The 13,330-nt window shown below is 36.1% G+C and overlaps 1 protein-coding gene across 1 annotated transcript; it reads right to left on the reverse strand.

Moving 5' to 3' along the window:
- Positions 1 to 6,181: 6,181 nt before the first annotated feature.
- Positions 6,182 to 12,959, reverse strand: LOC764373 (NADH dehydrogenase [ubiquinone] 1 beta subcomplex subunit 9). Its single transcript, XM_011662584.2, has 4 exons — positions 12,829 to 12,959; positions 9,298 to 9,440; positions 8,222 to 8,277; positions 6,182 to 6,948 (listed from the first exon to the last, which is right to left on the reverse strand). The coding sequence occupies exons 1-4, from the start codon at positions 12,918 to 12,920 to the stop codon at positions 6,781 to 6,783; spliced, it is 459 nt and encodes a 152-aa protein (XP_011660886.1). The 5' UTR covers positions 12,921 to 12,959; the 3' UTR covers positions 6,182 to 6,780.
- Between the last annotated feature and the right edge of the window lie 371 nt (positions 12,960 to 13,330).

Raw genomic sequence — 13,330 nt, forward strand, 5'->3', positions numbered from 1 at the left:
TGTGTCGGAAAAGACTAAGCTTTCTGCAGCTAGAGTGCGTAATTTTTTTCTCTCTTATCCTCTAGCGAGGTTTTTATTTCCATAATATCAAAATTGTCAATACATATTTACCTTAATTACTCAATGATTGAGTAAAACATAACGCTACAAATTACAGTTTATTCAACAATTTTTCCAGCTTAGTATTTTTTTCTTTAACACGTTTATACCATAAAAACAATCTTGGAAACGGCTTGAATTAAAAAAAAAAAAAAAGCATGTGGGTCAATAACAGAACTATTGCCAATATTATATTAAAGTAACATTTATAAAATGCATATTGCACATAATTAAAAATAATATTCAGGAGAGAATATTTCTTGTTTCTTATGTACTTACCTACTATTTAACTACAGTGCGTATACACAAAAGTGTACCCAACTTTGGTAACTTCTAATCTAAAATATAAAACCTTTGTGACTTTTAATCATATGTCAATGTAAAGGGTAACTAGTACCCATGATGCCACATTCATTATTTTGCTGCCACGGATGACCGAGCAGCAGGATTTTTTTAAAGAAGTATTGTCAAAATCCGCTTGAACCAAATAAGTTTGGGCTGAAGCAATGAATGTGAGTCAAAAGCCATTATGTGTGTTTTAACCATTCCCAAAATTGCTCACTTATTTACATGACCATGACACCTTTTAACCCTAAAAAGGCCGGGCTTTTTTAGGTCTTAGTACGGCCGGGGGGGGGGCATTATGGACCCCCTTAAGATCTCGACCGTGAAACGGCCGATCTCCGCGAAAATTTGCACGCATGTCAAGTGAAGTGTATAGAATAATATGATAATTTCAATTTTTAGAAAATTCACTCATTTGCATATTTATGGTAATTTATGCAAATAAGGTCATGAATCACATTTTTACCCATGCATAAATCACATATTATTCATATTTAAGCATTCTTTGTCACCACATATAATAGACCATTTGGAATAACAATACGAGCGGCGGGGCGCCATCCAAATGCGTTCTCGAACAATCAGAAAAATCGTGGAGGGGGGGGGCATAATGGCCCCCTGCCTTATTAGGGTTAAAGACCCTGCTGCTCAGTCACCCGTGGCAGAAATATTATGAGTAGGTTATCATTAGATAGAAAACAACTTACTCTTTATCATGACATAGATTTCAAAGTCATATTGGTTATGACTTTTTAATTAGGAGCTACCAAAATTGGGTACACTTTTATAATATACGCACTGTATAATCAAACATCTCGAAATGCTACAGATGCTTTTATGACAATAGAGACTGTCATTTTGATTTTTACGATTTAATTTCATCTCATCTAATACGTTTTTTTAATGCTTAATTTAAATTTTTGTAATAGAAATGTTTGTATAGCAATTGTTAAATACTTTCTCAACTCTTTCGCTCAGACAACTTCCATTTTTTCTTCTCTATTCTCTCCTTCCCACCGTCTTGGTCTTTCAACATGAAAGTATATTATTACATTAGACTTAACTTATAACTTTGTTTTGCAATTTCGATTTCATCTTTATACCAATGCTAAATTATTTCTGCAAAGGTTGACTTATAATATTTATTTAGTTTTGTATATGTTTATATCTCTCTATATTTTTAATTTGCTTGTAAATTTAACATTTTCAGCCTGCGAGCTGCTTGTTTGATGTGATTTTTCAATAAACCAAACCAATTCAATTCAATTCAAGTTGTCTCATCCTATAAAGGCTTTTTTTTCTGATTTCATTTGATAATGTTTGTTTTTAGTTCGTTATAATTTATGTTATTCTTTTATATTATAGGTTTTGTTTTGCTCATTTTTTCTTCTGCCAGAACCACCTGTATTATATGCCCAGGTCAGAACGACAGAGGGCGCTGATTCATAGAATAGTATGGCTTGCCGAAAGTTGGAGACGAGTTGTCGATCTCCACATTAACACAGTCATCCTCCAGGCGCGGATCAAGGATTTTTCAATAGAGGGGGGGGGGGGGGGGGGGGGGGGGGGGGGGGGGGGGGGGAATTTGAAAATCGCGCAGACCGTTATTTCAACCCAATTTACCAATACTGACAAGGTAATATCAGAAGCACCTACAATCAGGCACCTACGGAAAGGGGGCAGGCTCACGTCGCGATCGATATCAACACTCCCTTTTTTAAAGTTATACATATTACGCGCTAGCAAATTATTTGACATTTTCATCAGGGGGGGGGGGGGCTAAAGCCTCTTGCCCGAATATCAATTTGCTGGTTTCACAATTCGGCGAGCGAAAAATTGAGCATATTTTTGTGGTGAAAGTGTTATTTATCACCAAAATATACGAGATAAGATATTTTATTAAGACTATTTGGCGAATGTTGGTAATTTTTAATTATTCGGGAAAGAGAGGCTGCAACCCCATTCCACGGGTATTATGGAATGAAATTTGAATCCTTGTGGAGTGTACATATAGAAACAGCTTGTGCTGCAACCATGATTTCAATGAGAACTTCCATTTATTTGGAAATCCAGAACAATTAAACTCCTGTGGTACTATGTGTGTTTCATGACTGTCATAATATTATATTAAACACTTTCTTTATATTCTTACATAGGCCTATCTATTCATGAATGTATTATCACTCTCGTTTCGCTAACAAAATACGTGTTCATATTACTCAGTATTCCATATGTATACAATACAAATATAAGTCTCTTTTTTACAAACCACTATAAGAAGCAAAGCCGTCGATTCTTTTTCATTGTTGGGGATGAAATATCTTAGTTAAAAACGCTCCATAGGATATACACAGCCCAGATGTTATCAGAGGCTACTGCGCAAGTATTATTCTGATTGAGGCCCTATACTATTATTTAAGATTCGAATAATAGTTATAACCTATGAAACATGAAAATACGAAAATAGAGGATCTATTAAACCTTCATAGTACATTTTCACTTTGAAGTATCTGCATGTTAATATTATGTAAGAATCTTAGATAAATACAAACATCTATTTCAATTACCTTCCAGTTGTCTTATAATGGAGTATTTAGTAAACAATGCAGTTTTGCTCGGCTGAAAGCTATCCGTGATGACACGTAGCAGACGTATATTACTAAACCAAATTCTTTTGAGCGACCGTTTGTATTTGCTTTTACTGAAACAAACTAGGCAATTTTAGACAGGGGTTGCAAGGGTGTCATAGTTTGATGTTATTGGGCGAGGGAGCGTAGCGACCAAGCGAGATTTTGCCATTTTGAATGCTGAAATTATGCATTCTAGAAAACGCCAAAGCCGCTATATTTCCCCCAATCGGGCCCAGGATCGCCGCCCCTGTCCACGATTCAGACAATTAGGGTTAAGAGTCGCGAACGGTATAGCGAATCGTCTTCTTTCTATAATAATTAAAGGCAGGCTTTACTTCAGTTAAAAGGGATTAGACCACCCAGCGAGCCAGCGAGGTCACTGTGACAGGTGGCTATCTCATTAACTCAGCTCTCATTTAACATAAGAAAAAGAGGATCATGGGGGACCAACAGGCGCCGATTGGGGAAGTTTTCTATATAGAGGGAGCAAGTAGCTACAAGTAGGACAGTGTGCCTTTAAATGAAACGTCAAAGCATCCGCTCTTCGCGCGGATGAGGGGAAACTGAATCCAGACAAGGATTGAGAGTCGCCAACGGTATAACGAATCGTCTTCTTTCTCTAATAGAAAACGTCCTAGCTTTCGCGCGAGAGGGGGAAACCGAATTCAGACGATTAGGGCTTATTAAGATAAGAGTAAAAAACGGTACAACAAATCGTCTTCTTTTTATAATAATTTAATGAAACGTCAAAACGTCTAAGCTTTCGCGCGGAAGGGGGGGGGGGGGGGGACTGAATTCAGACAAGGATTAAGAGTCGAGTACAGTACAACGAATCGTCTTCTTTCTCTAATAATTTAAGGAAAAACGTCCTAGCTTCGCGCGGGAGGGGGGGAAACTTCAATCAAACAAAGATTAAGAGTCGACAACGGTACAACGAGCCCTTGGAGACCCCCCTAAATCATGAAAAATGCTCAATGTACCCCCTCTAAATCGGAATAAATTTCTCGGGAGTCCAAAGAGATGAGAGAAAAAAAGAAAAAACACCCACTTTTTAAAGAAATCTCCGTGTGAAAAGTTAATACACCCCTTTTTTTTTACAATTCTCGGGCCGGACTTTGTCGCACGAAAAGTACCCCTTTACTGGACATTTGGGGTAGTGAGCATATTTTTTTTTTTTTTTGGGGGGGGGGGGGTGCTCGAAAATTTTAAAATTTGCAACCCCCCCCCCCCCCCTTGAGCGCCAGGGGGGGGGGGGGGCCCAACCCCCCAAAAAGGTAAAAATCATGTGTTTTTACATGATTTTTTTTCTCAAGGGGGGGGGGGGGAGGGGGCACGGGCCCCCTGGATCCGCCACTGATACCGCCCCTCCCTAAAATAAGATCCTAGTTACGCGCCTGCATTAAAATATATAGCTGTGATGTGGACTAAGTTGGCGAAAAAAATTTGTATATATATGTCGTCGAGGAAAATGACAATTTGCGCATACGCAAGTACTATAGATAGTTCATTGGAAAAACAATTTAGCCGTCGGCCCAGGGTTTATAGGGTTAAATGTGTAGATATTGGGACATTTAATTTTGTCGGTAAAAATTATTGGTGGCTAGTTTTGTCGGTAATCGTTGGCCTCTACACCCCCCCCCCCCCCCCCCCCCACTGAAAAAAAGTCTAGCGACGCCCCTGCCCCCCCCCCCCCCAGTTTTTCCTTATTCGTCGTTACTTTCACTTAGTGCCATTTCCTTGTAACTTTCTCCCTTTCTAACCCGTCTTCTCTCTTCCTTTCTCGTTTTTATTTGGTCTCTCTCTCTCTCTTTCTTTCTCTTTTTTTTCTCCTCTCCCTTTTCTCTCTTCTTCTTTCCGTTTTCTCTTCTTTTCTTCCTCTATTTTGCGCCACCAATGGGGGGGGGGGGGGGAGGCAGTCGTTTCGGCCCCCCCCCCTCCCCATGGATCCGCCCATCACTATCATCATCACCATTATCATTATTATCAGCATCATTATTATTATTAGCCTCATCATTATCAACATTATCTTCATCATAATTTTGCTGTTTCATAATTTTCTCAAATGTTTAGATATTTCTCTAACAAAGTTGTAAACTTTATATTGTATACCGGGGCCCTGCCTACAAGCAACCTGCTTATTAAGGGTATCCCTCCATGTTTATGTTTATATTGTTATTTTAATACAATGTGTCAATACTATGTTATATTTGTTCTTTGTTTAAAGATGGAAAATAAATTGAAATTGAAAAAAAATTATCACCACATCATTATCACCTTCCTCACCATCATCATCACGTGCTGGTGAATTATCTTTCCCATCGGTAGCTGCTAAACTGTGGAATCAGCTAGCTACTGCTGTGCAGACAGCCTCATCTGTTGACCACTTCAAGAAATTACCCAAGTCACATCTATTCTGCTAGAAATTGTTTCATTACCAGCCTACATAATATACTTAACTAATCTCAGAGAAGTGACCAACTTTTGTTTGTAAGTGGCCCAAACATTGTGGAGCAGTGTGTGCAGGGAAAAGGCACTATATCAAATATCTTTTGGTTTGGATTGGATCCTCACCATCATTATCACCACACCATTATCATCCTCACCATCATCATTGTCAACTTATAATCATCTTTATTATCACCATTAATATCATAATCACTACATCATTTTCATCTTCATCATCATAACCACATCATTATATATCACCATCATTATCATCACCATGTCCAACATCATCATAATCACCACACCATTATAATCATCATAATCATCACCATTATCATCATCCTCACCATCATCATCATAATCACATCATCATTTTCAACTTGTAACTATCATTATCACCATTACGCACATCATTATTATAATCATTAATCACCATATCATTCTCATCACATCACTATCATCATCATAATTATATTATCCTCATCATTATCACCATCCTCATAAAAAAATGCCATCAGATTTATTAATCCCATTAACCATCATCACATCATTATCATCATCATATCACATTTACCCAGCACTAACAAAATATCTTCCATCATTACATATTATATCTTTTGACCGTCCTCTTTATACAAACGCACATAATATCACATTTGATGAATTGATTTCTTTCTTTGTCATCTTTAATCTCACACATTCTGTACAACAAGGACAAGGTTTCAATCAGTCATTAATCTAAAAGTTTGTTTCATCAATCGCATAACTTCATCCGTTGTATAGCTTTATTCTTAATGTCATGGAATCAAATATCAAGGCCAAGCCAATGTCAAAGGTCAGGGTATAAACCCATTGCCTACTGGAACCTGGTTGTTCCTGTATTAAACCTATGGACAGTGTGAGAATTCAGTAGTCAGAAGGTTAACCAATGTCACTTGTCCATGACAACAGAATGCTTATCTCATGCCATAAAGCAGATCAAATAGAATTCCTATCACCCATATTATGCACAAAGAAACCAACCAAGAACAAAGGAGATTCATGTTATCATGCTATCATAGGTTTGTGTGGGTATAAACTAGACATGGATCCTAGTTGATAAAGAGATGACACAGTGAAAATGAAGTAATATTGTTTAAATTGGCATGCTGTATAAACAGACATTCATCTCGCAGTATCAAATACTGTTAATATTAAAACCTTGTCCAATAAACACACGACTGAATTTACTCTAAAAACTATATTTGTGGGTGAGAGTAGATCACGAGGGAAGAGCTTCTTTAGGAGGCAGTTTTCCTTGTTCTATAAGCTGCCTTTCTTCCTCCACCAGCTGGTCCCAACGTGCTTGTTCCTCTGCTATTCTCTTCTCTCGTCTGGCAAAGTAATACGGGTAACGGGCCTTCTCAATCGGATGCCATTTGTTGAGAACCTACCAAAAGAAGAGTATAAATAAATTCATCATGAGATCTGAATGTTAGGGAATTCATACTTATCATCAGAAAGAAACAAAAAATATTGGAAAAATATGTTAGGTAATACATGTGCATTTGATTTTGGAATAACACTCATGGTAGGGTACAACGCATAACATACTGTATATTACTCATCTCAAGGGATATGGAGACCGGGCATTTGCCTCTAATGGTCCTCGCCCGTGGAATTCCCTCCCATCATCTATTCGCGAAATTGACAACCTGGACCACTTCAAAGTTTCACTCAAAACTCACATCTTCCTTCAGACATTTAAATTTTAAATTTTAAATTTTAAATTTATTTTTTTTGGAGGAGCTCGCGCCTTTGAATGTGTTTTGAAACAGATATATATGGCACCACACAAATGCTGTTCATCATCATCATCATCCTCTGTATCTTCAACTCGACATTGAGTAACATCTCAGTACATTCATACGTCAGTAGATTTAACATGGAATTGTCTTGGTCAAATAAGACAAATAAAAGATAATGATCAGAAGAACTATAATGATAAATACTCATTAGTGATGAGAGAGTTATTTATTTTGAAGTGAAGGTCGTGAGAACAGTGGAAGTGGATCTGGTCGATGGCACCCTATAAACTTTACCAAGGGGAAATGATCAATGACAGAAAAAAACCCAGCAAAAATAATGTCGGTGGGTGGTAATGAATAAAATCCCTGGACATGACAGCTTGGTACAATTCAACATTTGACAGGGGTGAAAGTGAGCACTAAAAAAAAAAAGATTCAGGAAAAAAAATGGCATCTAACAACATTCCCCACCTTTTGAGTAAGAAAATTGGGAACAAATTGGGAAAGAAAGGGGAAAATAGGGAAAAATAGGGGGAAAAAAGGGAAAACTAGGGAAAATAAGTGTAAGATCGTGAATAATAACAAAAAAATCTGGTGATTATCAGGCCTGATTTGAATAGAAACTCTTGAAAATGAAATACAAAGATTTCACTGTGGATCATATGGATGATAACATCATGCTTAAACTATTGCTTGACATATTTCACATGAAACGTTATAATTTGTCATATTTATAAAGAAACATTTATTTTATGACACAAGTAAGTGGATGGCATATTTTGAAATAAATAATATAGCTATTTTTTTTAACATCATGTAGAGAAAAAAAAAGTTTTCAAAGACACAATTTAGTTCCATCTTGAAAAAAACACAAATAGAAACACCAATTATCATATTTTTCCTCCAAAAACTCACCCATTCGGGAGCAGGGATGTTACGCTCATATCTGGTTCCTCCAAACGAGTCAATGACTATTAAAACAATAAAAGAAAATCAAAGAAAAATATCAAAATGTGCATGATAATCTACACCCTAGACTTTATCAATTTGTATAATCTTCATTACTATTACAGAGCTGCCAACCTTGTGCGACCAAAAAAAGGAATCATGATGGCAAAAAAAAGGGAATTCATAAAAACGAAAGTTCCAATGCAGAAATGTTCATTCCTCATGCTATTTTGTCCATACAAGCAGGTATGTTTGTTTTGGTTATTTTGGTATTATCGGCATTTCATTCTTTTTTGAGAATATTATTCTCTTCAAGTATGTTTTAAAATTAGTTTTCTATTGAATTTGTGATCAAATCACCATTTTAGGGCAGTTGTTCGATGTGTGGTGTGTAAAAAAACCACAAAAAAAAAAGACAATTAAAAAAAAAACGTAATACCGTAATTTGGAGGAAAAAACAGAGTAATTCCGGCAAAACGGAATGGTTGGCAGCTCTGCTATTATCATAAATTTGAACTTTTTTGCATATTAATTACTAAAAAATATTGTGGAATCCAACTAAAATGATAGAAATGTGTGTGAAAACACAGAATAAGTGCACTCAAATGAAATCAGACTTCCTAAAAAAAATAGAGTACCCTTTGAAAGTTGTATGCTTCTCTGAAATATTTGGATTTGTGTATAAATACCTTAAATTTTCTGGTTTTGATTTTACAAATGCAAAACTCTTCCAATGCTACCAATCCTTCTCTTTTTATAAATAAGTTACCTATAAACTGACCAGATTTAACTCCTGTATATGTCCATGTACAATACGCAAACAAAAATGTAAAACTGAACAAATAAGAGCATTAACATTCTCTGGCAATAATGTCATTTCAACATTTTCAGAACACATGATATTTAACAATATATTCAATGGATGCAGCATTGCTAATTTGCCATTTAAATGAATTAGTTTGCATTATGTTCAAAACATAGTTTGCATTAGAGTATCTCCCATCCTTTGAAACCAATTTTAAAAGCAAGATAAAACAACTTACAGATGTATGGTTGTGGATGCTGCTTCTCCCAGAATTCTTCCTCTCCTGCTTGTAATATCTGAGCAGCTTTCTTCATATCGTTCTCATTTTTGTGTTCATCAAATCTTGCACGAAGAACTGTTGCTTCATATCTAAAAGCTGGCCTGCAAACACATTAAAACAGAATTGGTCAAGGAGGATAAATTCAACGATTTAGAATAACAGAAAAATAATAACAATAATAATAATAATGCTGTTGATAGTTTTGTTTACCCAGGGATCTAGTTTCATTAGCATCATTGTTGTTCTTCCTGAGGGCCATGCAATTGTCATTACCCCCGCAACTCCCTCTTTGGGCTGATATTTCTCAGTTTTGAATGCCTTAATAGAGTGGTGAAGTTTGACGTCATCAAAAATCCATTTTTAGAATTTCTCAATTTTTTCTTTATTTTCCGAAAGAGCATAAAAAATAATGTCTAAATGTCGAAAACCAATTGAATATGTCAAGTATTGGCTGAGATATGACCATCTAAATAAATATATGTCCTATGGGAACTCAGTGTTATATGCTCTGGCTCCTAATGGTCAGGAGCCAGAGCATATAACACTGAGAAATTCTAAAAATAGATTTTTATGACGTCACAGCTTCGGTACTCTATACATTTTTTTTCTAAAAAACTGTAAAGAAAAAAAAAACATATCTCTAAACAGCCGACCGTAGATTTCAAGATTTTTGGGGTCGGCCGCAAAGGGCAATACAACATCTTTTTTTTAACGGCCTAATAGTGTGAAAACTTTCACAAATTTTATATGTCATTAAGAATTTTTATAAAGGCACTCAGCACATTAGGCAGTTCTCGTTATCGCCAATACCCCCAATTTTCCTGATGAGAGCCCCTTGGATGTAATTTTGAGCCACTTACGGGACTTACATACTTCATGTGTATGGTGCATGCATGCAGCGTGCACAGGTTACATGTGAGAGAGAAATATCATTTTGGTTCACAACCAAATTCACCAAAACAAAAGCCTGAAAAAAGAATAGTTATACACTCATTTATATAAGTGCTGTAACATTTAAACAAAATCATACTTCAACTTCAGGTGCACTTGAAAAACTTGAAAACATACCTCAAGACTGTACCATTCTCTTCTCTTTCTACTTTTCATTTTCTAATCTGTCCTCCTCTACCCTCTCCTCCAATCTGTCGTATATTCTCTGATTAAGTTTTCTTTATTTCTTCTTCTTACTTCTCCTCCTATTTTCTAGTTCTGTCTCTTTCATTCCTTTCTTTGTAACCTTTGATGACACAAAGTTTTTTCATGTTTTAAATATTTGTAATATATTTAGATTTTGATGTAATATTTGAGAGTTTCATTTTGATTCATTATGCATGATTTATGGGCATAAGTTTTAGTCATTCATATTTTGATCGTTTATTGTGTTGTACATTGACTTTGTAAATTAAGCAACTTCAGCTTCCCAGCTACATGTTCTTTTATTGCAATAAACCGAATCAAACATCACAGTTATTTTCAATTCCGTTTAACTTGTGAGTCAAAACCCATACAAAATCCATTGTAGCTCTTTAGGATGTATTGTAAGGTGACCCCTATTTTTTTCATATGTTGATAGAGTATGAATCGGAGATATGATTTCATGTCTCATTTGACCCTCAATTAACTCATGACGACATCATAATGGCCTCTGAACTCAAAATTTCAATTTGCATATTATGACATCAGCATATTTTTGGAAAATTGATTGTATCTCTGTAAATATTGATCAATTTTCTTCCAAACTTCGATATGTTCTAGCTGACACAATTCATTACAAATGCAGTTAACAACATTTTTCATTTTGACAAAGGAATCATGGCATATTTTTGCGATTAAAAGAGGCATGTCAATTTTTCACTTTTTGCGTGTATTCTCTATGGGACATGAATTTTTCTCAAAACTGGATTCTACATTCCCGTCTTTCGCGAGCAATATCTCCGTCGTTTTAGCTTCGTTTACGCTGAACTTTGAGTATGATGTAGCTGAGACAAAAAGCTATCTCAAATGTGCCCTTTATTTTGTTTAAAATTTTAGTTGGACCAGCCCACCTATACTTGTTCCAATCAAGTATTACAAATCTAGTTATTATTGTAATTTAAATTTTTAATATTGTGATTTTAAGCAGGGGATGATCCATGATAAACCTCTGTGGTTTTTGATCATCCCCTCTGTAGGGACACTGATTTTCCATTTAAAAAAATAGCCTTTTCCGTTTCAGAAAATCTGGAATTCTGTTTTAGATGGGCTGAAAAACGTAAATTCTGTTTTGCCATAGACTTTGTACACATGAAAAAACTAAAAGTCTGTTTACTTGAGGGATGGCACCGTCTAGCAAGCAGACAGGCTACTTTTTATTATTAGTTTAACCGCACATCACTAAACAATGTGCATATCAGTGTACTATTGACTGTGCGCGCATCATCCCACAGTGCGTTAATCTTCATTTCATGAAGCCTGCACTTTTCAGGAAGAAGAAGAAGAACACACAGATGCACACAATCATGCTGATGCGGCTGATCGGTAAGTTTGACAGTGGAGTGACGTGAGTGGACTCACACAATTTGAATTTTGAAGGGACTTGGTAACATTGTTCAGATGAGAGATAGTGGTGCTACAGTAGTGACTTCAATGCAAGATGTACAATTAAAGATAATCTGAAAATTTGAGTGAAAACGGACCATTATTCATGGTACAGTTTGGGAAAAACTGATCTGATCGATTCCTTAATTCTCTTAACTAGATCTATATTATTACAATTTAATTACATTTTAGGTTAATGTAAATCGTCACAATTCACAAAGCAATAAAATGGCTCTACATTCCATTCCAGACATTTAAGTGCTGACAGATTTTTTATGGCCTGTTTTATGTCTTTTTTTCATGGAAAAATGGTTGGGAGAATTTACTGTTAATCACTGTTAGAGGGTGTCGTACATCGACGTCTTCAAAGAAAACCATAGATTGTGGTTTGAGAATTTGTTCAGGATTAGATTTTTTGCATGTCAGAGGGTTAGTACAGTATTAGGAATATAGTAGACCCTAAGTAACATTTTATACAAAAATTAAGCAATTTGTTTCATCAACCTTCAACAATGTTACCGAGTCACTTTAAAATTATTTTTTCTAACATCGGAAAGTTGAAAACATTGTATTTTATTGCTATTTAGGTGTCATAAATCGTCACTTAAGTACCGATATTTAGTGAAATCAGTTGATTTTTTTACAGTGGTGTTTGAAATGTTGAGAATCAATATCACAGCTTTTAATAAACAGCCAGGATAGACTGATGATACTATCTAGCCCACACATACTATCATTGATAGTAAGTATGTGTGGGCTAGATCTTGCCTTCCTGAATTCTATTCACTCGAGTGCACTGTCAATCTCATTGCACTTAGACTAGACCATAGGTCTACTTAAGTTGATCTTGTAATGCCCTTAATCGTTGTGAATAATATATAAAAGTGGAGGGACATAAAATGATCTAACTACCTTTCAGGTATCCATGATTCCATGTGTCGCACCGATCTTTTATACAATCTCAACACTCGTTGAGCGTGAGAGAGGGTTTTCGTCGCCGACATTTTGCAGTAGGTCTTGATCTATGTTGTTGTTGTTGGCTTAGATGGCGCTCTTCAATCTTGACAGATTATCTGCGCCATACACGGAGTTCCTTCTGTTTGGTGCATTCATCTTTTCGAACTTGATCTCATGGCTCACTTTTACTGATGGGGGGGGGGGGGGGGGGGGGCACTGGCGTACCTATGGGGGGGGGCAGGGGGGGCAGAGTGCCCCCCCTGACGGGCTCCAGGAGAAAAAAAGAAAAAGGGGAAAGAAAAGAAAAGAAAGGAAAAGGAAAGAAAAAGAAAAAAGGAAAAGGGAAGAAAAAAGGAAAGAAAGAGAAAAAAGGAAAAAAAGGAAAGAAAAAGGGAAGAAGAAGAGAAAAGGAAGAAAAAGGGAAAAGAAAAGGAAAGGAATAAAAATGGGGAAATTA

The sequence above is a fragment of the Strongylocentrotus purpuratus genome, unplaced genomic scaffold, assembly GCF_000002235.5.
Source record: "Strongylocentrotus purpuratus isolate Spur 01 unplaced genomic scaffold, Spur_5.0 spur5_scaffold_8, whole genome shotgun sequence".
NCBI lineage: Eukaryota > Metazoa > Echinodermata > Echinoidea > Camarodonta > Strongylocentrotidae > Strongylocentrotus > Strongylocentrotus purpuratus.

Coding starts and splice junctions, on each gene's coding strand:
- LOC764373 (XM_011662584.2), bottom strand. CDS start 12,920: ATGTCGGCGACGAAAACCCTCTCTCACGCTCAACGAGTGTTGAGATTG. Junction 9,441..12,828: donor GAATCATGGATACCTGAAAG/GTAGTTAGATCA, acceptor ATGTGTTTGCAG/GCCAGCTTTTAGATATGAAG. Junction 8,278..9,297: donor GCATCCACAACCATACATCT/GTAAGTTGTTTT, acceptor TTGTTTTAATAG/TCATTGACTCGTTTGGAGGA.